The sequence below is a fragment of the Loxodonta africana genome, chromosome 3 (assembly GCF_030014295.1).
Source record: "Loxodonta africana isolate mLoxAfr1 chromosome 3, mLoxAfr1.hap2, whole genome shotgun sequence".
Classification (NCBI taxonomy): Eukaryota; Metazoa; Chordata; class Mammalia; order Proboscidea; family Elephantidae; genus Loxodonta; species Loxodonta africana.
The window spans coordinates 136,945,620-136,970,381 of NC_087344.1; the positions used below are offsets into that span (position 1 = coordinate 136,945,620).

Sequence of the window (24,762 nt, forward strand, 5' to 3'; positions counted from 1 at the left end):
GAAGTAGATACAACCTAAATGTCTATCAACTAATGACTGAATAAACAAAATGTGGTATATTTATACAATGGCGAAGTATTAAGCTACTAAAAGGAATGAAGGGCCGATTCATGCTCCAATATGGATGAATCATGAAAACATTCTAAGAAGCCAATAACAAAAGACGAAGTATTATGTGATTCCATTATATGGAAGGTCCAGAATAGGCAAATCCACAGATGGAAAACAGATTAATTGTTGCTGAGGTCTGAGAGCATTAGGGGTAAGGAAGTCGATAGCTAAAAAGCATGGAATTTCTTTCTTTTTTATATAATATTTTATTGTATTTTTGGTGACACAGCAAATTAGGTTCCCATTCAATAATTTTTATGCATGTTGTTCAGTGACATTGGTTACATTCTTCACATTGTGTCAGCATTCTCATTATTTCTGTTCTAGTTGTTCCATTTCCAATAATCTAGTCTGTCCCACCCCTTCACCTTCTCATCTTTGCTTTAGAGTAATTGTTGACCATTTGGTCTCATACAGATGATTTTAAAGGAGTACAGTATGAGGCTTCTTTTTGAAGTGATAAAAATGTTCTAAAATTGACTATGGTTATACATATATGTGAATATATTAAAAATGACTTAATTGCACACTTTACGTGGGTAAATTATATGGCATATGAATTACATCTCAAACTGTTATTAAAAAACAACAATGCAGCTACACTATTAAAATTGTAGAGATCACTTCAACAGAAAAGTAAACTACTGAAGTAGTCATCATTTATTTTAGAATTAAAATAACTTTAAAACGCAGGGTTCTTTCTTTGATCTAATTCATTTCAAACTGAGAAATCATTTGGGAATTTAAAAACTGAAATCCCTCTAGTGAGGGTTCATTGAGGGCGAATGTTTAAACAGTAACACCGACTGTGGTCTCCCAAAGTTATAAACAAGTAGGACATGCTACAGGGGTCCATTGTTAAGCTGTGTGTTTATCATATTAAATGGAATGTGTTTAAGTTAAATATTATATCACACATAAAGAAGAGTTAAATATTAAATCACACACAATGAGGTGGTAAATATTAAATAATATGCAATGAATAGTTATATTCTTTGGCTGGGAAATTGATGGGTGTGGTTTCTCAGACTCAGTGAAGAACTGTGGGTACAGCTTGAGATATCCAAATCTTTTGTCATGCATCTTAGAAGGTCAGAAAAGAGACAAGGTAAGTTGTTCTACACTTCTGCTGCTTAATGGATACTCCTCTGCTATTATCTTACTATATCTCCGATTTCCCATATTCTTGAGAGTTTTTGTTTGCTTATCTTGATCTGAATGGGAAATCTGACCCTGGCACAATAGCCAAAGGTCCACAGAACAGGATATTGAACCTGCTTATAAACTTGTTAAGTAGTCCTGGTAGCACAGTGGTTAAGCACTAGGCTGCTAATTAAAAGGTCTGAGGTTTGAATCCACTGGCCACTGTACAGAAGAAAGATGTGGCAGTCTGCTTCCGTAAAGATTACGGTCTTGGAAACCCTGTGGGGCAGTTCTACTCTGTCTTGCAGGGTTACTATGAGTTGGAATTGACTTGATGGAAATGGGTCTGGCTTTTTTTTTTTTTTTTTTTTTGGTAAACTTGTTTCACTAAAGGAGGTGTATTAACTCAGGCTAATGCTGAATTGGTGTTCTGGTGGTACAGTGGTTAAGAGCTATGGTGAGCTATGACTGCTAACCAAAGAGCTGGCAGTTCGAATCCACCAGCTACTCCTTGAAAACCCTATGGTGCAGTTCTACTCTGTTCTATAGGCTACTGCCGGTCAGAATCCACTCAATGCCACTGGGTTTAGTTTTTTAGTTTTAGTTTAGTGTTGAATCACTTTATATAGTTTTTAATTCCTGCACATACACAAATTGTATTTATTGTAAAGGGTTTTTTCCTTCCTCCTTCTCATGCTGCTATAAAAAATACAGTAATGGCCTCTAGCTTAGGAAGTGAACACAGTAGGCCCATGTAAAAAAAAAAAAAAAAAGAGGTTCAGAGCATAGATGCTTAAGAAGTTCAGACATCTAGGGCTTAAATATCCACAATCCCCATAACAACTGCTAGCCTTCAGGTGATCCTGAAGATGTAGTTATAAAATATGTGGTGGTAAATTTTAGCAGAAGTTAAAATGGCAAGGGTGGCCAGACATGAAACCCTACAATAGACATTATCTAATATACTTTGTAGCTTGCCTGATCCTACAATACCACCCCAAAATCAAAACCAAACCAAACCAAACCTGTTGCCAACGAGTCTACTCCAACTCATAGTGACACTATATGACAGAGTAGAACTGCCCCATAGGGTTTCCAAGGAGTGGTTGGTGGATTCAAACTGCTGACCTTTTGGTTAGTAGCCAAGCTCTTCACCACTGTGCCATCAGGACTCCACTACCACCCCAGAGAACTCTTTGCCTTCATTGTTTACAGAACTGCCTCTACTTGTTACTCCAACAACCATAATGGAGTAAACTAACACATCTGAAGAAGTAAACTAACACATCTATGGTGCCCAAGTAGCCAGACAGAAGATCACAGTGTATGCCCCTCTCCCCAAATAGAGACTTATGGAAAACTGAGTAACAACAACAAAATAAAACAGTAATACACAAACAAGAGGAAATTCAACCGAAGTCTCAAAACAACTTTCAAATCTATGATTTTTTCAGTAGAACATTTCATAGAAGAACAAAAATCAGGACGGTTACTGAAATACAAAATGGTGAATTCAATAAAAAAATATCTAAAAGCACAGAGAAAACAGAAAGAGGTAGCAACATTAAGGGACAAAGCCAAAAAAAAAAAACCCAGACCCATTGCTGTCGAGTCAATTCTGACTCATACTGACCCTATAGGACAGAGTAGAACTGTCCCATAGAGTTTCCAAGGAGCACCTGGCGGATCTGAACTGCCGATCCTTTGGTTAGCAGCTGTAGTACTTAGCCACTACGCTACCAGCAATTCCATCATTAAGGGATAAGATGAGGAAATCTGAATGATAGGCCTAGGGGCTCTAACATGAGCAGAGTAGAGTTCTAGAAGAAAACGAAAAAAGATGGAAAGAGATATAAAACCATAATAAATAATGGAACATTACCCTGAGCTGAAATAGTACCCGAGTCTTCAGATTGTAAAGGAGTACAGGCAGCACTGAAGAGAAAAGACATGTAGGCATAAAAAAAAAAAAAAAAAATTCCTAAACTCCAAAAATAAAGAGAAAATCTTACGAACTTCCAGAAAAAAGAAAAAGTTACATACAAAGAAAAGATCAGACTGACATTGACTTCTCATCTATAACCTATTAAGCAGGAAGATGATTAGATAACATCTGCGGGCTATCAAGAATAAACGTCTATGGCCCAAGATTTTTACAACAAGCCAAGCTGTCGTTCACCAGTTAGGCACATGCAAAGATTTAGAATATGGCACATTGTATTGACCAATGTTTGGTCAGGAAAGAAAAAAGGATTCTAGACATTTTCAAACAAGAAAAGAGTAAATAAGGAGCTTACAAGCTGCTAGAGTAGCTAAAGACAGTGGTGGTGCTCTAGGTTTCTATCTGTCCATATCTCCCTCCCCCAAAACAAGAAGACAGCATAAAATACACATGTACACAAAATACCCTTATTGCAACTTGAAACAGGAGAGTGTCCAAATTTCAAAATACCTGTAAATAAAAAGAGATCCCTTATACTTTCATCCCAACCCCACCCTGCTGCAAGGCTTCGTTACCAGCTGCCAGTCTGACACAAAGGGTCCTTGTCCTTTCCCGAGTTAAGAATACATGCAAAAGACAAACTTTATCTTCAGCAAGATTTATTTTGCTTGAGTCAAGCAAAAGGAGTCTAAGCCTCTCCAAAAGGCTGACTTGAAAAGGGAAGCAAGGCTAGGGCTTATATGGGTTCAGTGGAGACAACAGAGTAATGAATATTTAGTGGGCTTCTTTCAAGGGATGGGTACTTCTCAGAATGGCGGTGCATGTTTGTTAGGTTGCTTGCTGTACATCTGGAATTCAAGTTGGAACCCGCTGATATGATATTCAAGATGGAGTCCTCTCGGCAGCCCTTGGCATCACTTATTATGGGATATAGAGCAAGCACACTGATCTTTGGCACTACATCACTATCGTCTGCCTGTGCAGGAGCCTGTAAAGGTGGAAGGGACTAGAAAAACACTAAGAAGGAGACAGTAATTCATGGGTTGTTTCAACCTTTTCTCATGTTGACAGGGTGTGGTTCCTGTTTACCCAACTTCTAGATGGTAATCTTTTAAGAGCTTTTTTGTTCCAGCAGCACAGTTAACCCTATCTGTCTCAGCTTTATGGTGAACATAGACAGGCGGAGAAAAACTGTGGAAAGAGCTTTGTTGTTAGTTGTTGTTAGGTGCCCTGGAGTCGGTTTGGACTCATAATGACCCCATGCACAACAGAATGAAACACTGCCGGGTCCTGAGCCATCCTTACAATCGTTGTTATGCTTGAGCTCATTGTTGCAGCCACCGTGTTGATCCACCTCATTGAGGGTCTTCCTCTTTTCCGCTGACCCTGTACTCTGCCAAGCATGATGTCCTTCTCCAGGGACTGATCCCTCCTGACAACATGTCCAAATATGTAAGACGTGGTCTTACTGTCCTTGCCTCTAAAGAGCATTCTGGCTGGAAAGAGCAGAGGCAAGCAAATGAGGAGCTTTTTTAAGGTTGATGCAAAATTACTGTTGGAAAAACTAAGTCTGCCCTAATCTTGAAAATATGGTAACAGTGCATAGGTGGATCAGAGCACAATCAACAGGAAAGTGACTTAAAATTATGTGCCTTTGAGAGAGGAGTCTTTGAAACACATAGCTTCTGGGTGGTAGGGCGGGAGGCAAAACAGAAGGGAGAGGTGCCCCTTGAAAACTGGATAGTGAAGGAGACAATAATTAATGAAAAGTGAAATTTTAGGATCCTGAAGGTGGCATAGTGGTTAAGTGCTACGGCTGCTAACCAAAAGGTCGGCAGTTCAAATCTGCCAGGTGCTCCTTGGAAACTCTACGGGGCAGCTCTACTCTGTCCTATAGGGTCGCTATGAGTCGAAATCGACTCAATGGCAGTGGAAGGACAAAAGAACGTGCATGTGTGTGTGTAATAAACAATAAATTATATGTGTTCATATATATGTGTGCACGTGCACACACACACATACACACCTATTAAAACGCCCCTCCTCCAATGAAATAAAAAGTCCACTGAAGTATCTGGATTTTGTTATACTAATAGAAGAGAACACCCTTTAAAAGGTAATCTTATAAAACATTACAATATCACAAAATTAGAACAAGAAAAAAAATTAAGAGATTCATATAGAATTAATGGGGGGTTGGCAGAAGGGAAATCAACACACAATAACGGGGGAAAATTCACCAGAAAAACAATCATGAAGCAAAAAAAAAAAAAAAAAAACAAGCAAACAAACTGTAGGTATCATGGATTGAATCATGTCCCCCCAAAAATGTGCGTATCAACTTGATTAGGCCACGATTCCCAGTATTGTGTGGTTGTCCTTCATTTTGTGATTGCAATGTTATGTTGAAAGGATTAGGGTGGGATTGTAACACCACCCTTATTCAGGTCGCCTCCCTGATCCAAGGTAAAGGGAGTTTCCCTGAGGTTTGGCCTACACCACCTTTTATCTCTCAAGAGATAAAAGGAAAGGGAAGTAAGCAGAGGGTTGGGGACATCATACCACCAAGAAAGCAGCACCAGGAGCAGAGTAGGTCCTTTGGACCCAGGGCCCCTGTGCCTGAGAAGTTCCTTGACCGCGAGAAGATTGAGGACAAGGGCCTTCCTCCAGAGCCAACAGAGAGAGAAAGTCTTCCCCTGGAGCTGACACCTTGAATTTGGACTTTAAACCTACTTTACCATGAGGGAATAAACTTCTCTTTTTTAAAGCCATCCACTTGTGGTATTTCTGTTGTAGCAGCACTAGATAACTAAGACAACACTCCAAACATAATTAAACATACTTGTGTTGTAAAGAAGTTAAACTGGCCCATAGAGAGATCTGGTTTTTGCCCTCAGCCCTTTGGAATGTCATGCCTAATAAGAGTGTCTTTGTTCACCTGGGGCTGTGGGACACATCAGATGTTCTAACAATATGTTTTAGGGTAGGGGCTCTAGGCCACACCAGGAAGTCTAAAAATGTGATTTACGGTTGTGGTTTTGGATCACCTTCACCTCCAGAAGGGCTGGAGACTGAGGTTAGCCACATGGGCAGCCAATCAAATTATTATGGGTTGAATTGTATCCCCAAATAAGATATGCTGAAGTTACAGTGCTAGTACCTGTGCATGTGACCTTTTGGAAACTGGGTGTTTACAGATAAAATCAAGTTGAGGCCATTAGGATAGGCCCTAATCTGACTGGTGTCCTTACAAGGAGGGAGTAAGAGACATAGACACAGGGGTAAGGCAACCTTGTGAAAATAGAAACAGAGATTGGAATTACATTGCCATAAACCAAGGAATGCCTGGGGCTACCGGCAGTTGGAAGAGACAAGGAAAGATTCTCTCCTAGAGGGCTCCAAGGGAGTATGTTTCAAACTGTTACTGCTGAGGGCATGGAGGCCCCCCGAACTCAATTGGTCTTTGTCCTTCTCTTGTACGAATACACAGAGGAGACAATTTTGGATTCAACTCCAACAGGTTTATTTTACTTGTGACAACTAAAAGGTGTCAGAGAGAACTCAAGCCGCTCCAAAGGTCTGACTTGGAAAGTGGGGGCAAGTTTAGGGCTTATATGCGGTCGGTGGAGACAACAGAGTAATGAATGTTTAGTGGATTTCTTTCAAGGGCAGGTACTTCTCAGAATGGCTACGCATACTATTAGGTTGCACGGGCATCTGGAACACCGCTTATATTCAAGATGGGGTCCTCTCAGCAGCCCTTGGCATCACTTACTATGGGATATAGCACAGGTGCACTGATCTTTTTGGTAGGCTAAGGAAGGTCAAAGACCAGTCACACTTTGTTCCTCCGCATGTGAAGAAGGAACCAGAAAAACAGAAAGAAAAAAAAAAAGGAGGTAGTAATTCACTGGTTGTTTTAACACTAAGAAGGACGTAGTAATTCATGGTCATTTTCACTTATTTCATGTTGGCAGAGTGTGGTTCCTGTTTACTCAACTTTTACATGGTAATCTTTTAACAGCTCTTTTGTTCCACCAGCACAGTTAACCCTATCTGTCTCAAAACCACCCTGTTTATGGTACTTTGTTATAGCAGTCCTAGGAAACTAATACATGGATCTATGTAACTGAGCTTCAATAATAACTGACACCAAAGCTCAGCTGAATTTCTCTGATTGGCAATTCTTCATGTATATTTTCACACAGCGTTGCTGGGAAAAGCAGTGTTGCCTGCAAGGCCACTTGGAGAGGACAACTAGAAGATCTGTGTTTTGAAATTTCCTGGCCTCTGCCCCATATATCTCTTCTCTTAGCTGATTTTAATCTATACCCTTTCATTTTAATGAACTGTAACGATAACAGCTTTCAGTAAGTTCTGTGAGCCCTTCTAACGAATTACTAAACCTGGGAGTGGTCTTGGGGACCTTCAAACTTGCAACTGGTGTCAGAAGTGAGGATGGCCTTGACAACTGCCTCCTGTACTTAATAATACTCAAAACAAATATTTGTGGATATGAAAAAAAAAAAAGAAACCTAGAATCAGAAATTTAAAAATTCTGAAATCCAGAAAAGGCAAGAAGAAATTTAAAGACAGAGTTGATTGAACTCAAGAAAGAAAAGGATTAAGAAAAAAAGTCCTAGAAATTAAATTATAGGATGATTAAATGATAATAAACTCAAGTAAAAAAAAAAAAATTAAAGGGCATTGAGGGAAGACATAAAAACAAATAATAGAATGAAAATAAGAAAAAGATTGTTCACAATAGCAAAAAGATGGAAACAACCTAGATGCCCATGAACAGATAAATTAATAAACTGTGGTACATACACAATGGAGTATTATGCAATGATAAAGACAACAATGAATCTGTGAAGCATCTCATAACATGGATGAATATGGATGACATTATGCTGAGTGAAATAAGCCAATCAGAAAAGGACAAATATTGTATGAGACCACTACTATAAAAACTCATGAAAAGGTTTACATACAAAAAAGAAACAATCTTCGATGCAAAAACACTTAATAAACAATAGACAAGTGGAAACTGGTGAAGGGTAAGACAGTACACAATACTGTGGAAGCTGGCACAAGGCAAGGTCATCGTAGTTCCATAGAAACATCCAAACTCTCTGAGGGACCGAATTACTGGGCTGAAGGCTGTGGGGACCACGATGTTGGGGAATATCTAGCTCAACTGGCATAACATAGTTTATAAAGAATATGTTCTACATTCTACTTTGGTGAGTAGCAAGCGTCCGGGGTTTTAAAAGCCTGTGAGCGGCCATCTAAGATACTCCACCGGTCTCTCCCCTTTGAAAGCAAAGAATGAAGAAAAATAAACATATAAGGGTAAGATTAGCCCAAATGACTAATGGACCACATCTACCATGGCCTCCACCAGACTGAGTCCAGAACAACGAGATGGTGCCCAGCTACCGCCACTGACTGCTGACAGGGATCACAATAGAGGGTCCCAGATGGCGCTGGAGAAGAATGTAGAACAAAATTCTAACTCAAAAAGAAAGACCAGACTTGCTGGTCTGACAGAGACTGGAGAAACCCTGAGAGTATGGACCCTGGACACCCTTTCAGCTCAGTAATGAGGTTACTCCTGATGCTCACCCTTCAGCCAAAGACTGAACAGACTCATGGAACAAAACAAGACTAAAGGGGCATCGGCCCTGGGACAGGGACTAGAAGGCAGGAAGGAATAAGAAAGCTGGTAATAGGGAGCCCAGGGTTGAGCAGGGAGAGTGTTGACATGTAGTGGGGTTGTTAACCAATGTCATGGAAAAATGTGTGTACTAACTGTCTGATGAGAAACTAGTTTGTTCTGTAAACCTTCATCTATAGTAAGATAAAAAAAAAAATGAGAAAAAGAAGTAAAAAAAAAAGGTAGTGGTAATGAAAGGTAAGCAAAAAAAGAATAACTTTCATATCACTGGATTCCTGAAGAAGAAAACAAAGGGTGGGGGGGAGGGAGAAAGAGAAAACAAACAAAAAACCTCTAATATTTAAAACTATAATCTAAAAAACTTAATAGAAATTACAAAAAGACTTGAATATATGCATTAAAAATGTCCACTGGGTAGCTGAGAAAATTAACATAAAATGACTAACTCTGAAATATATCATAGTAAAACAGATTGAAAAGATTAAAAAAAAAAAAATCTCCACTGCTTCCAGGCAAAATTATCAAATAACTTATAAAAGAAACAAACATTTGCTACACACACACTCACAATCTGCATGTATTCTTTGGTACTTCTGTTCCCCAAAAGACTGAGCTGGGTGCATTTTACAATCTAAAATGGCACTGCCCTAAAAGATACAAAAAGCAATTCAACAAATTCAAATTCGAAGACCATTAAAATGTTTTCAAGTTCAATTGTTAGTATAAATTACCATAGGTAGATTACTTAAAAAAAAAAAATTGGTTTATATCTGGAAGATATGCATACAAAGGGTTAAAAGATATAACCTTTTAAGATTTAGCTCTAATCCTAGATTGTTTCAGATTTTAAATCCTGGAAGTCATGCCTCTATTATTACATTGGCTGCCCGTCTGATACCATTGTCACACCAATGTATAAAGCCTCTGAACCACACTCGGAGTTGGCAAAGTAGGCTGTAGGGTTCAGCATAAGTATCATCATGGCTGTTAAAATTACAATTCACATTCATTACAAGTTGTAAATGTTATATTTCCTAATTAAAGGATGATTTTTTTAAAAGGAAAAAAAAGTGTTAGAAAACTCAAATATACCAATTACAACTGAAAATATTAGAAAGGAGGCTAAATACTTATCATTGAAAAAAACAACAAGCCTTGATGGCTTCACAACTGAGTTAATATTTAAAGAATAGGTAATTTTAACATTAAATTATTCTAGTTTATAAAAAAGGATGCAATCTTTTTCTTAATTCAATTTAGGAAGGGAGCATAGCTTTAATACTGACAAGATAAAATCATAGTTAATGGAAACTGCTGACAAATCTCACTTAGGAATATAGGTACAACATTTTAAAAAACAGCAATGCAGCAAACAAGTAATACACTATGACTAATTAGTGTTTATTCCAGGAATGCAAGAGGGGTTCATGTTAGCACACCTACCAACATAATCTACTATATCAACAACTTGCAAAATTAAATATATATATATATGAAAATAGTAATAAATATTGATAAGTCCTTTGATAAAATTCAGCACCATTCCTAAAAGAAAATTTATAAGTAGATTAAAGTAGAATAAATCTATTTCAGTGTAATAAAGCTATTTACAAAAAACTGGGAGCAAGTAATTTTTACATGCCAAAATACTAAAATAATTTCTACTAACATCAGTAACTAAACAAGAATGACTATTTTCACTATTATTATTCAGCAATGTTTATAAGTCTAGAAAATTTATTACAGGAAAAAAGATAAATAATGGGTGTTAATGTTTCAAAAGCAGCCCTGGTGGCACAGTGGTTAAAAGCACTCGGCTGTGAACCAAAATGTCAGTGGTTTGAACCCTCCAGCCACTCTGAGGGAGACAGACGTGACAGTGGGTTTCCATAAAGATTTACAGCCTTGGAAACCCTATGGGCAGTTCTACTCTATCCTATGTGGTCTCTATGAGGCGGAATCAAATTGACGGCAGTGGGCTGTGGGAATGTTTCAAAATTACGAGACATAGCTATCTTTTTGCTGGTAATGTGCTTGAATAATTAGAAAATCTTAAATTACAAAAAAATCATATTGGAATAAATATAGGAGGTTAGATACAAGATATACACATTAAAAACCAATAACTTTTACTTGCAATAAAACCCATTGCCGGCGAGTTGATACCGACTCATAGCTACCCTACAGGACAGAATAGAACCATCCCATAGGGTTTCCAAGGAGCAGCTAGTGGATTCGAACTGTCAACCTTTTAGTTAGCAGCCAAGCTGTTAACGGCTGTGCTACCAGGGCGCCTTCTTTGCAAGAAAGCTGTTGCTGTTGATTCCAACTCGTAATGACCCTATAAACCAAAAAAAAAAAAAAAAAACCCAAACCCACTGCCACCAAGTTGATTCCGACACATAGCAACCCTATAGGACAGAATAGAACTGCCCCCATAGAGTTTCCAAAGACTCTTGGAGGATTTGAACTGCTGACCTCTTGGTTAGCAGCTGTAGCACTTAATCACTATGCTACCAGGGTTTCCAAAGAAGAAAATATTTCACTTCGAATAGTAACAAAGCACATAAACTATTTAGGGGTGAATGGACAAGAAACAGGATCGCCATGAAAAATATTGATAAAACCTTAGTAAAAGTTATGAAATATAATCTAAACAAATGGCAGCAGACTATGGTCTTAGGTGGGAAGACTTAACAAATATACCACTGAAAATTATATAAAATGTACTGCATTCCAATTAGATTTCTAACAGATATTTTTGGAGAAGGATTAGCTAAAATTCTTAAATTCGTATGGAAAAATAGATGCTTAAGTAAAGCTAAGAAAATCATGGGGAAAAAAATGGTAAAGGTATTAGGCAATGCAATAAACACACTACAATCAAATTGATTTGGAATGTTCAAAGTATTAGACAAATAAATCAGTGAAACAGAACATACTCTAGAAATGGTTCTCAGTATTTATGAAAATTTTATACATAACAAAGTGATGGGAAAATGATCAGTACAAAAAACATTAGGCAACCAATGGGCAATTGCAAAGGAGCTCTGGTGGTGCAGTGGTTAAAACACTCACTTGCTAACCAGAAGGTCAGTGGTTTGAAGCCACCAGCAGCTCCATGGGATGGCTTTTTTTTTTTTTAATCTTTACAGAAGCAGACTGCCACATCTTTCTCCCATGGAGCTGCTGATGGCTTCAAACCACTGACCTTCTGGTTAGCAAGTGAGTGTTTTAACCACTGCACCACCAGAGCTCCTTTGCAATTACCCATTGGTTCAGCCTTGGAAATCCTATGGGTAAGTTCTACTCTGTCCTATAGGTCACTATGAGGAGGAAGCGACTCAACGGCAACGGGCTTTTGGGTTTTTTTTATTACATATTTACTTGGAATTCCTAATATCAAAGTGAGTAATATTTCAAAGAAAATTATGATGAAGTAAAAGTGAACACAGAGTATACATATTAACACATGCTGAATTCATGTTAAAATCTATTTCAGTGGCTTGAGGTACTGGTAGAAAAAGAATATACTATAGCCAGCCATTTCATATTAAACTTTTTATTAAAACTGTGTCTTTACAACGTATTTAAAATGGCATGTCCCACAGACAAATACTTAAGGAAAAAAAATTTCCAAATGCAATCATTGGTACACAAATTTAAGAACATAATTAAAACCAAGCTAAATATTTATATATACACATATTCTAATTCATGTCAGTGACCTGGAATACCTGAGTTTTCAAGCTGTTGATTTTCCAGATAGTGTAAAACATTTTTTTATCTACTTTATGGCAGACACAGCCCACTCGGAAAGATTAACTTTGGTCGATAAATGCTGTCTCCTAAGAATCACACAGAAGTCCTCAATGGGATTAAGATTTCTCTTCAGAGGTTTCTTCCAAGTGGAGGTCAGTCTGTGATGTAAGGAAGGATTCCCACGTAGCAAGGCACTAAAAAATGGAAACATACCACCATGAGATCAACAATAGTTACTTTCAAAGTCAAAAAGACTAATAAATACTGACGTATTTGTTCCTATAGCAGTCTGCCCTACTTTCTCCCATCAACTTGCAAAATCTTTGTCATTTTCTACATATTTCAACCCTTAATAAGGGATGTTATTGTTAAATAAGGGAAAAACTATATTAATGGTTAAAAGATTAGAACTATTGTTGTTCTTGGTAGGTGCTGTTGAGTTGGTGCCCAACTCATAGAAAGGACCATTATGCTTCACAGGTTTTCATTGGCTGATTTTCAGAAGTAGATCATCAAACCTTTCTTCCTTCTTTGACTTAGCCTGGAAGCTCCACTGAAGCTTGCTCAGCGTTATAGTAACATGCAAGCCTCCACTGACAGAGGAGTGGTGGCTGTGCTTCAGGTGCACTGGCCAGGAATCGAACCCAGATCTCCTGCATGGAAGGCAAGAATTCTACCTCTGAACTACCACTGCCCTTAGCACTAGTTTCTTTAAATAATCCACTACTACTCCACTGTCAGAACAGAAAACAGAGCTCTGATCTATGGACAAAAAGATGGACATGTTTTGATCCAAGGAGTCAGGCATTAAGCACCTAAAAAAGTAACACAAGCACGCCCTCAACCAGATTTGAATCCCACTCTATCAAGTGTGAGGCATGTGAATTTGGGAAAGCTGAGGAGCTTTTATTAGTTTCTTCAGCTATAAACTAGACTAATGATAGTACTTACCAATAAGGCGACTACGAAAATTAGATGAATAAAATCTAATTATGTGTAAATCTCTATGCAGAATGCTGGGCACAAAGTAAATGCTCCAAAAATTAGCAATTATTATGTTATGACGATCTGTTGGGATTCAGTGGTGAGCCTGGGGCATTAATGTGTCACAGGAAATGAAAAAGGATCAGAGGGGATTGAAGGTGGTAGTGACACACAAGCATAATGTGGCTTATTTCATGATTTTGCCTAGGGCTGTTTTTCTGATAAAAAAAAAAGATAGACTAGTCTAAATTATCCATGTGAAGTTTATCCACAGCATAATTTTAATACTCTGTATACATTTATGATTCTTCTAAAACATATTTACTGTAATGGTGAGTCAGCCTAAGCTATACCTAATTAGGGAAGAAAATGTGCTTTTCCCAAATGTGGGCAGACTGTTAAATGTACATGTTTTTTATACATTTCAAAGCTGGACTTTTCTTCCTAAATATTACCTGAATTTAGGAGAAGTACTATTTCATTTCTTTTCCCTCTAATCCTTTCACATTTTTAACATGCCCATATCTGACAACCAGTACTAACTGGCAGACCAGAGATTTTCCAAATACTATAAAAACATGAATCATGAAAACCTTCATTATAAGTGGGCTGTGTTCCAAAAAATATTTGTGTGTGTATGTATTTTCAAACTGATCATTTAGAACTTGAAAAGCATTTTGTCAAATCAGGTTTTTATAAAGGTTATATATAGTTATGTGATCCTGCGATAGCCCCCAAAAGAGTATGAAATTAATAATGTGGCCATTAGACTGTATATTTGCACAGGAACAATAGATAACACTGTTGAAAAACCTAATTATCAAATAAAAACAAAAATTCTGGATAAAATATACTTATTTTGTAATCCATTTATTTTGAAAGCCTGGCTTGAAAAAATGCAGGTCTTATGAGAATAATCAAGTCTATGGAAACTTTATGGGATATTTTTGCTTTAAAAAGCTCTAGAGAGTACTGGAAGTCAAGAAAAATGCAAGAAGCACAGCCACTGCAGTGAATCAGACATGTACAATAGTAATAATATATCTCATAAACCCACCAAAAAACCCACCGCTGTTGAGTCGATTCCGACTCATAGCGACCCTATAGAACAGAGTAGAACTGCCCATAGAGTTTCCAAGGAGTGCCTGGTGGATTCGAACTGCTGACCTCTTGGTTAGCAGCCATAGCATTTAACTACTACGTCACCAAGGTTTCCAATTTATCTCATTGGGATGGAGAAATAACTAAATAAGACAGGCATACAGAAAGAGTGGGTAGGGAAGACAAATAGGACCAGGTAGTTACTACAGAGACCGCCAGGTCATAGAGGCCTCTTTTTAGATAGGATACGAGAAGAAGACAGATGTCTTTAAGTACATCTACATATTTACACCCATGGAAGAGGATAAAAGATAAATGCTTCACATTTAAAAATACTATTCAAATTAGAAATCAAAGTAATATATAAGTGACCATACTATACCTGATTTGAGATGGGGGAGCATAAAACACCCATTCATTCAATAAGTAGTTTTGGGTTCTTACTATGTGCCAGGGACTATGAAAGTGTGGGGGTAACAGTCCTTGACCTCACAGACCTGTGATTTAGCAAGTAACACCAATGAGCAAAGATAATCACCTATAGGGACTATGAAGTTACAGGGTACCACTGGAGTAAGTAACAGTGGGATCTAAATTGGACTAGGGTATGCTAACTAATGTTTCCTAGTGGAAGTGATCAATGAGTTGAGACTGAAGAATGAGCAGAAGGTAAATCCATGTGTATGATTTTGGAAGGGAAACGGAAAAGACAATATAGTGTAGTGGTTAAGAACTCAGGCTCAGGACTTCTGCTGCTGGCCAACATAGTGTAACAGGGACTGAATTTACTCTTCTGCTGAAAATCAAGACAAACCAAACCAAAAAACAAACAACAAACACCAGTCAAAAATATGAACAATGTTTTTCAAGACCCTGAACATCAGGCAATTGAGGAGAGTGATCCCTGAGAAATGAGAAACAAATGGAGGGAGTCCTATTATTGTCTCAGCTTACTGCTTTAAGAGAACTTCCAGGCCATGGTGGAGGGCGGGTGAACTTGGATATGGCCTGGCAGATTCCCTTAGTTGAAGAGATGCAGATAAGGGAAAACAACGCAGCTAGAGTTCACAGGGCCGAGTGCCAGAGAAGAGAGAGATACAGACAGAGGGAGACCACCAGAGTACTGAAAAATCCACTGGAGATAATCAGAGTGAACAATGTCTAGCATTTTCATAGGGCACAGAATAGTGAAGGATTCCATCAAGCAGAGGGAAACCTCATAATTCATGGAGCATTGGGTAGAATACAAAGAAAGGTCTTACTTTGATAGTGAGAAACTGTTATCCCTACACTAAAAGCTGCCCAAGTAACACCTAATTCTAAAAGCTGACCCCAAAGGATCAAACTACTTCCAAGTAATATGACTGCGTCTCAGAACAAAGCTCAAGAATAGTTACACAAAAATATCCAGTATAATACAAGGTATAACTCACAATGTGTGGCATCCAACTAAAGATTACCAGGAATGCACAGAAGCAGGAAAAAACAACCCATAATGAAGAGAAAAGTCAATCGATTGTAACTGACCCGCACTTGACAAAAAATTAGTAGAAGAGGACACCGAAGCAGTTATTATAACTAAGTTCCAGATGCTCGAAGAGTTCAGTAGAGACATGAAAGATATTTTTAAAAGACTCAAATAGAACTTCTAGAGATAAAAACTAAAATGAGATGAAAAATATACTGGATAGAATTAATGGCATATAAGAAATTGCAGAAGAAAAGATTAGTGAAATTAAAGCTCAGTAATAGAAAATATCTTACCAAAAGAAGCCACACACACACACACGCACACACACAGAGAAAATAAAAGAATCAAGGAACGGAAAAAAGGTACAGAGCATCAGTGGGCTGTGGAACCACCTGAAACAGCGTAATATACGAATAATTAGATTCCTTAAAAGGGGTGGGCAGAAAACATACTTGAAGAAATAGAAGGCCAAACTTTGCCCAAATTTGATGAAAATTCTAAATCCACAGATCCAAGAAACCCAAGAAATCTCAAACATAAGAAACATAAAGAAAAGTGTCCTGTGCCACTTCATAATCATATTCCTCAAAACCAATGATAAGGAAAAATTCTGAAAAAAAGCACATAAAAAAATATGTTATGTACAGAGGACCAAGGATATGGATAGTAGCTTTTCTTATCAGAAATAATGCAAGAGAGAAGACTATGGAGCAACTTTTTTAAAGTTGTGAAAGAAAAAATACTATCAACCTACAATTCTATACACAGCAAAAATATCCACTATCAATGAAATAAAAAGACAGATGTTTCCAAATATACAAAAGCTACAGGAGTTATCACCAGTAGACCACATTACAAAGAGATTAAAAAAAAAGAAAAAAAAAGGTCCTTCAGGCAGAAGGAAAATGACACAAGGTGTAAATACGGATCTGTACAAACAAATGAGGAATGATGGACATGGTAACTACATGTGTACACATATAATTTTTTTTCTTATTTAAACTTATTTAAAATATAATTGACTACTTTATCAAAAATAATAATAAGGTCTTAGAGGGGGTCCTCTAAATATATGATAAAAACAGCAAAAAGGCCAGGGGAATGGGAATAGAAAGATGATATAACTGTAGGTTCTTATCTGACAGATAAAGTGGTATAACATTACTTGATAAGATGCATACAATAAGCCTAACATAACAACTAAAGTAATAAAAGAAACTGTTACACCTAATTTGCCAACAAATGATACAAAATGTAATTACGTAAAATTGACTATAATCCAAAAGAAGGCAAAAATGAGGAAAATGAGAGCAAAAAACAGATGGAACAAATAGAAAACAAATAATAATAGACTCGAATATAACCATATCAATAATCAGCTTATTTGTCAACAGCTTAAACACCTTAACATACAGCAGAAATTGTTCTATTAAATTAAAAAAAGACCCGACTATATTGTGTTCTTAAGAAATGTACTTTAAATATAAAGGTTAAAATAAAATGGATCAAAAAAATTTAAACCAGGTAACCTATGTCAAAATAAACTTGGGTTGGCAATATTAACATCAGAGGAAGTAGGTTTCAAAGGAAAGAATATTATCAAAAATTAAAAAAAAAAAAAGACCATTTCACAATGATACAGGAGCTAATTCATTTAAAGGAAAAAAAAAAAATTCCAAACATTTATACATATAATGAGAGAGCTTCAATATACATGACAGAAATGCAAGGAGGAAGACAAGTTCACAATTATAGTTGATTTCAATACCCCTCTCTCAAGAATTTATATCAACAATGATATGGAAAATTTGAACACTATCAACCAACTTAACCTAAATAACACCTACAGAACAAAATCAGAATACATGGTTTTTCCAAGTGAACACACAACATTTATCAAGACAGGCATATTCAGGTCAATAACTAAGTCTCACTAAATTTAAAATGATTCAGGTCATATAAAGTATGTTCTCTGAATACATGGAACTAAATTAGAAATCAGTAACAGACAGATAAGGAACCCTGGTGGTACAATGGTTAAGCGCTCAGCTGCTAGCCAAAAGGTCAGTGGTTTAAGCTCATCAGTCGCTCCATAGGAGAAAAGACCTGGTGATCTGCTCCATGTTCCCATAAAGATTACCACCTAGGAAACCCTATAGGGCAGCTTTACTCTATCCAATAGGGTCGCTATGAGTCAGAGTCAACTCAATGGCACACAACAGCAACCACAACAGCAGCAGAAAGATTTCTATAAAATCCCCAAATATTTGAAATCTAAATAGGACACTTAAATTAACCTAGTGATCAATTAGGAAATCAAAATAATAATTAGTACTTTTAATAAAAATGAAACCATATTGAAATGTATGGGATGTCTCTGAAGAAATACATAGAAATCGATAGTACTCAATGTTATATAAGAAGGTCACAAATCAATGACCTTAATTTCTACCTTAAGAATTAAAAAAGAACAACAGATTATACAATGTAAGCAGACCAAGAAAAAAAAAAAGACCCAGAAAAGATCAGAGCAGAAATTCATGAAATGGAAAAAAGAAAAACAATAGGGAAAAGTCATTAAAACAAAAAACTGGATCTTTTGGATCAATAAAATCAATAAAGCTCTAGTCAGGTTGATCATAAAAAAAGGAAGACAATATAAATTACCAATATAAAAAATGACAGAGGTGACATCACTTCAGATTCTACTGGTATGAGAAAGAATATAAGTATTATGAACAACTTCATGGCTATATATTTGACAAATCATGTGAAATGGACAAATTCCTTGAAAGACACCAACTACCAAAATTCTCTCCAGAAGAAACTGATAACCTTAATAGCCCTATACTTATTAATGACTTTTAATTTGTAGTTACATGTCTTCCTACAAAGAAAACCTCAAGCCCAGATCGCCTGACTGGTAAATTATACAAATAATACCAATGCAACATAAACTCTTCAAAAAAACTGAAAAGGTAGGAATATTTCCCAGCTAATTCTATTGGATATACACATTAGGCACATAACAAAACAAGGAAAACAAAAAACTGCAGACCCATATCTCTCATGAACATAAATATAAAAATTCTGAATAACATTTTGGCAAACCAAGTCCAGTAATCTATAGAAAAAATTATACATCTGGACCAAATGGAGTTTATCCCAAGAATGAAAGCTGTATTAGCATTCAAATATTACTTTATATAATTCATTATATTAAACTAAGAAAGCATGATCATATAATCATCTCAACTGACACAGAAAAAGCATTTGCAAAGTTAAAATGTCAATTCCTTTTTTTTTTTCTTTAATGTGAATCAATATTTATACTATTTACTGGTATGTGTGATCAGGCAGCAAGAGTGTGAACATTTGTCACACGAGTAGCAGAGGGGCTGGCTGGAGGGGAACAATTTTTCTTCCATGTTTGTGAATTACAAAGCCCCCTTCCCCCAAAAGTGAGCTTGGGTAGGGAGGCAGGAAGAATTACGGCTCACATAGCTGTAGACCCAGACACTCATTCTTACAATGTCAACTCTTGATAAAAACTCTTAGCAAATAAGAAATAGGAAAGAACTTCCATAACCCAAGGAAGAATGTCTGCATAAAACCTACAGCTAACATTGTAATTAATGTTGAAAGACTGGGTGATCAGAAACAAGACAAGGATGTTCACTTTCAACACTCTATTCAACCTTGTACTGGAGGTTTTAGCTAGGTCTGTAAGTCAATTAAAAGAACTAAAGGCATCCACTCTGAAAAGGAAGAAGTAAAACTGTTTCTATTCACAGAAAACATGATTGTACATGTAGAAAACACAAAGGAATCTACAAAAAAAAGCTACTAGAACTATATCAGCGTGTTTAGCTGCTCTGAAGAAAAGAAGATCAATATACAAAAATCCACTATTTTTACATACTAGCAGTGAACAATTGGAGTTGAAATTAAAAAACAGTAACATACAAGAGCACAAAAATATTAAATATTTAGGGACAAATTTGTCTAATGGTATTTAACCTGATATACTAAATTTACAAAACACTGCTGAGAGAAATTAAAGAAGACCTCAGTAAATGGAGAAATATATATTTTCACAAGCTGGAAGACTCAATAGTGTTAAAATGTCAATTTTCCCAAAATTGAGTTATATAGATTCAACACAGTTCCTATCAAAATCCCAGCAGACTATTTTTGTATAAATTGAAAAGTTATTTCTAAAAGTGATATGGAAATACAAAGGCTCTAGAATAGCTAAAATAACTCTGAAAAAGAACAAAATTTGAGGGTTAACAGTACCTGATTTCAAATTTTATTATAAACATACAGTCATCAAGACAGTGTGGACCACATGAGTCTCAAAATACACTCACATACACGGGCAACAGATTTTTGCCAAAAGTGCAAAGGCAGTTTAGAGGAGAAAGGATAGCCTTTCCAACAAACGGTCCTGGAAAAATTAGATACAACCCTACACAAAAAATGAGCTTCAGTTAAAGCTTGCATCAGTTATGAAAATACACGAAATGGATTACACAATTAAATGTATCATCTGAAATCACATTTCTAGAAGAAAATACAAGAAAAATTCTTTCAGATTTTAGGTCAAGCAGATGGTTTAGATATGACACCAAAAGTATGACCCAGAAAAGAAAAAATAAACTTTAACAATTTAAAAATTTTGTTCCTTGAAAAACACCTTTAAAAGAATAATAAGACAAACTACAGATTAGAAGGAAATGCTTACAAAGCATACATCTGATAAATTACTTATATCCAGGATACAGAAAGAACTTTCAAAATTTTCATATAGGAAAGAAAAAGGACATAAGATTTGAACAGATACTTGGCCATGCTCACAATAGTTGCTATGCTTGAGCCTATTATTGTTGCATCCACTGCATCAATCTTTCTCATTGAGGGACTTGCTCTTTTTCCTGACCCTCTACATTACCATGGATGACGTCCTTCTCTAGGGACTGGCCTCTCCTGCCAGTATGTCCAAAATACTTGAGATGAAGTCTCACCATTCTTGCTTCTAAGGAGCATTCTGGCTGTACATCTTCCAAGACAGATTTGCTCATTCTTCTGGCAGTCCATGGTATATTCAACATTCTCTGCCAACACCGTAATTCAGAGGCATCAACTCTTCTTCTGTCTGCCTTACTCACTGTTCAGCTTTCGCATGCACATGAGGTAACTGAAAATACCACGGCTTGAGTCAGGCACGTCATGGTCCTTAAAGTGACATCATTGCTTTTCAACACTTTAAAGAAGTCTTTTGAAGCAGACTGTCTCAATGCAATACACCACTTGATTTCTTAACTGGTCCTTCCATGAGCATTGATTGTGGATCCAAGTAAAATTAAATCCTTGACAACATCAACTTTTTCTCCATTTACCATGATATTGGTTATTGGTCTAGTTGTGAGGATTTTTGTTTTCTTTATGTTAAGGTGTAATCCATACTGAAGGCTATAGTCTTTGATCTTCATCAGTAAGTGCTTCAAGTCATCTTCACTTTCAGCAAGCAAGGTTGTTTTATCTGCATACCGCAGGTTGTTAATAAGTCTTCTTCCAATCCTGGCACCTCATTCTTCTTTATATAACTCAGCTTCTTGGATTATTTGGTCAGCATACAGATTGAATAAGTATGGTGAAAGGATACAACCCTGATGCACACCTTTCCTGATTTTAAACCATGCAGTATTCCCTTACTCTGTTTCAATGACTGCTTCTTGGTCAGTGTAAAGGTTCCACATGAGACAAATGAAGTGTTCTGGAATTCCCATTCTTCACAATGTTATCCAAAATTTATTGTGATCCCTAGTCAATTGCTTTTTGCATAGTCAACAAAACACAGATAAACATCTCCCTGGTATACCCTGCTTTTAGCCAAGATCCATCTGATATCAGCAATGATATCCCTGGTTTCATGTCCTCTTCTGAATCCAGTTTAAATTTCTGGCAGTTCCCTGCCGACACACTGCTGTAACCATTTTTGAGTTATCTTCAGCATAATTTTACTTGCATGTGAGATTAATGATATTGTTCAATAATTAATGCATTCTATTGGATGATTTTTCTTTGAAATGGGCATGAACATGGATCTCTTCCAGTCAGTTGGCCAGCTGTCTTCCAAATTTCTCCAGCAGCATTTCTATCACCAAGGCCGTATTTTCCAACTACCGATCCTTCTTCATTTCAAACTTTGCATTCCAATCACCAGGAATTATCAGTGCATCCTGATTGCATGTTCAATCAATTTCAGACTGCAGAAGCTGGTAAAAATCTTCAGTTTCTTCATCTTTGGCCTTAGTGGTTGGTGCGTATATTTGAATAATAGTCGCATTAACTGGTCTTCCTTGTAGGCGTATGGATATTATCCTATCACTGACAGTGCTGTACTTCAGCATAGATCTTGAAATGTTCTTTTTGATGATAAATGCAATGCCATGACTCTTCAAGTTGTCATCCCCGGGACAGGAGACCATATGGCTGTTCAATTCAGAATGCCCAATACCAGTCCATTTCAACTGACTAATGCTTAGGATATCGATCTTTATGCATTCCATTTCATTTTTGATGACTTCCAATTTTCCTAGATTCATACATCATACATCCCACATCTTGATTATTAATGGACATTTGCAGCTGTTTCTTCTCATTTTGAGTCATGCCACATCAGCAAATGAAGGTCCCAAAATCTTGATTCCATCCATGCCATTAAGGTCAACTCTACTTTGAGGAGGCAGCTCTCCCCAGTTGTCTTTTGAGTGCCTCCTAACCTGGGGGGCTCACCTTCCGGCACTATATCAGACAATGTTCTGGTGCTATTCATTAGGTTTTCACTGGCTAATACTTTTCAGAAGTAGACGGCCAGGTCCTTCTTCCTAGTCTGGAAGTTCAGCTGAAACCCGTCCACCATGCGTGACCCTGCTGGTATCTAAATACTGGTGGCATAGTTTCCAGCACCACAGCAACATGCAAGCCCCTACAGTACAACAAACCGACAGCCACGTGGGGGAGTTGGGGGCAGTTGAACATAGCATTGCCATATCACCCAGTAATTCTATTCGTAGGTATATACACAAAATAATTGAAAACAGGAACTCAAACAGACAACTTGTATGTCAATATTCACTGCAGCATTATTCACAAGAGTCAAAACCTGAAAATACCACATGTTCATTAAGAGATGAATAAACAAAATGTGTATACATATCAAAAAATACACATGTCCTAAAAAGTAATAAAGTTCTAATACATGCTACAACATGGATGAACCTGGAAAACATTATGCTAAATGAAAAAAGCCAGACACAAAAGGACAAATATTGTAGCATCCCACTTAGATGAACAATCTTGAATAGGCAAATTCATGAAGAAAGTAGATTAGATGTTTCCAGGAGCACGGGGTAGGGAGGACTGGGGAGTTATTGCTTAATGAGTTCTTCAGCTCCCTCACATTGGACATGTAGTCAGGAAAGACCAATTGCTAGAAAAGGACATTCTGTTTGGTAGAGCAGAGGGCCAGCAAAAATGAAGGAAACCCTAATGAGATGGACTCACAGCCACAACAACGGATTCAAAAATACTATCTTGAAGATGGCACAAGACTGGGCAATGTTTGGTTCTATTATGCATAAGGTTGCCATGTGTTGGAGATGACGCAGTGACAACAACAAAAACAACTGAGTTTCTATTTGGGGTGATGAAAAAATTTTGGAAATAGTAGTGACAGTTACAAACATTATGAATGTAATGCCATTGAATTGTACACATAAAAAAGTTTAAAATGGCAAATTTTATGTTATATATACATATATTTTACCATAGTGAAAAAATACTAAAAAATAAAAAAAAACCTTACCAAATATACAAACCCTGAATACTTTAGAAAATGAGGCTTTAATTCCAAAACTAACTTTTGTTTTGAGAATAAATCTCTTGTTATTTCAGCAAAGGTGTCAATGACATTTTGCCAACTGCCAAGGTAAATTCTCTTCAGTTCTAGTAAGTGGATATCAAAGCACAACAGGGTAGTGATCTTACCAGCAGAAGTAATCATGTTTTCTAAAGAGTAAATAGTGACAAAAACGGCATTTCAATAGATACAATATAGTTTTTCATGGAAACTTCCAAATTAGTTCCTCAAGCCCATAGAACATGAGGAGATTCTGTTCAATGGTGTAAGGTTCACAAATAAATGAGAAATATTTTCAATTACTACTACTGCTACTAAGGTGACTGGATGGGGTAAATGGTTAATGCTTGACTATTAGTTGGAAGGTTGCTGGTTCAAACCTACCTAGAGGTGCCTTGGAAGACAGGCCTGGTGATTTACTTCCAAAAGATCACAGCTTTAAAAACGTTATGGAGCAGTTCTACTCTGTATATATGGGGTCTTCAGGAGTCGAAATCGACTTGACAGCAATTAGCAACAACAGCAACTCCTGCTGTTATTGTTACTACTGTTACCCACCGCCGCTGAGTCAATTTCAACTCAAAATGATCCTAGAGGACCAAGTAAAACTGCCCCATAGGGTTTCTAAGGCTCTAATCTTT

The 24,762-nt window shown here is 36.9% G+C and overlaps 1 protein-coding gene across 1 annotated transcript in view; it reads right to left on the bottom strand.

Moving 5' to 3' along the window:
* Positions 1–12,430: 12,430 nt before the first annotated feature.
* Positions 12,431–24,762, bottom strand: part of SNX7 (sorting nexin 7) — a 124,450-nt gene continuing 112,118 nt past the window's right edge. Inside the window, exon 9 of the mRNA XM_003418432.3 lies at positions 12,431–12,832. Coding sequence (XP_003418480.2) covers positions 12,755–12,832 — 78 coding nt within the window. The 3' untranslated portion in view covers positions 12,431–12,754. The remainder of the gene's footprint in view (positions 12,833–24,762) is intronic.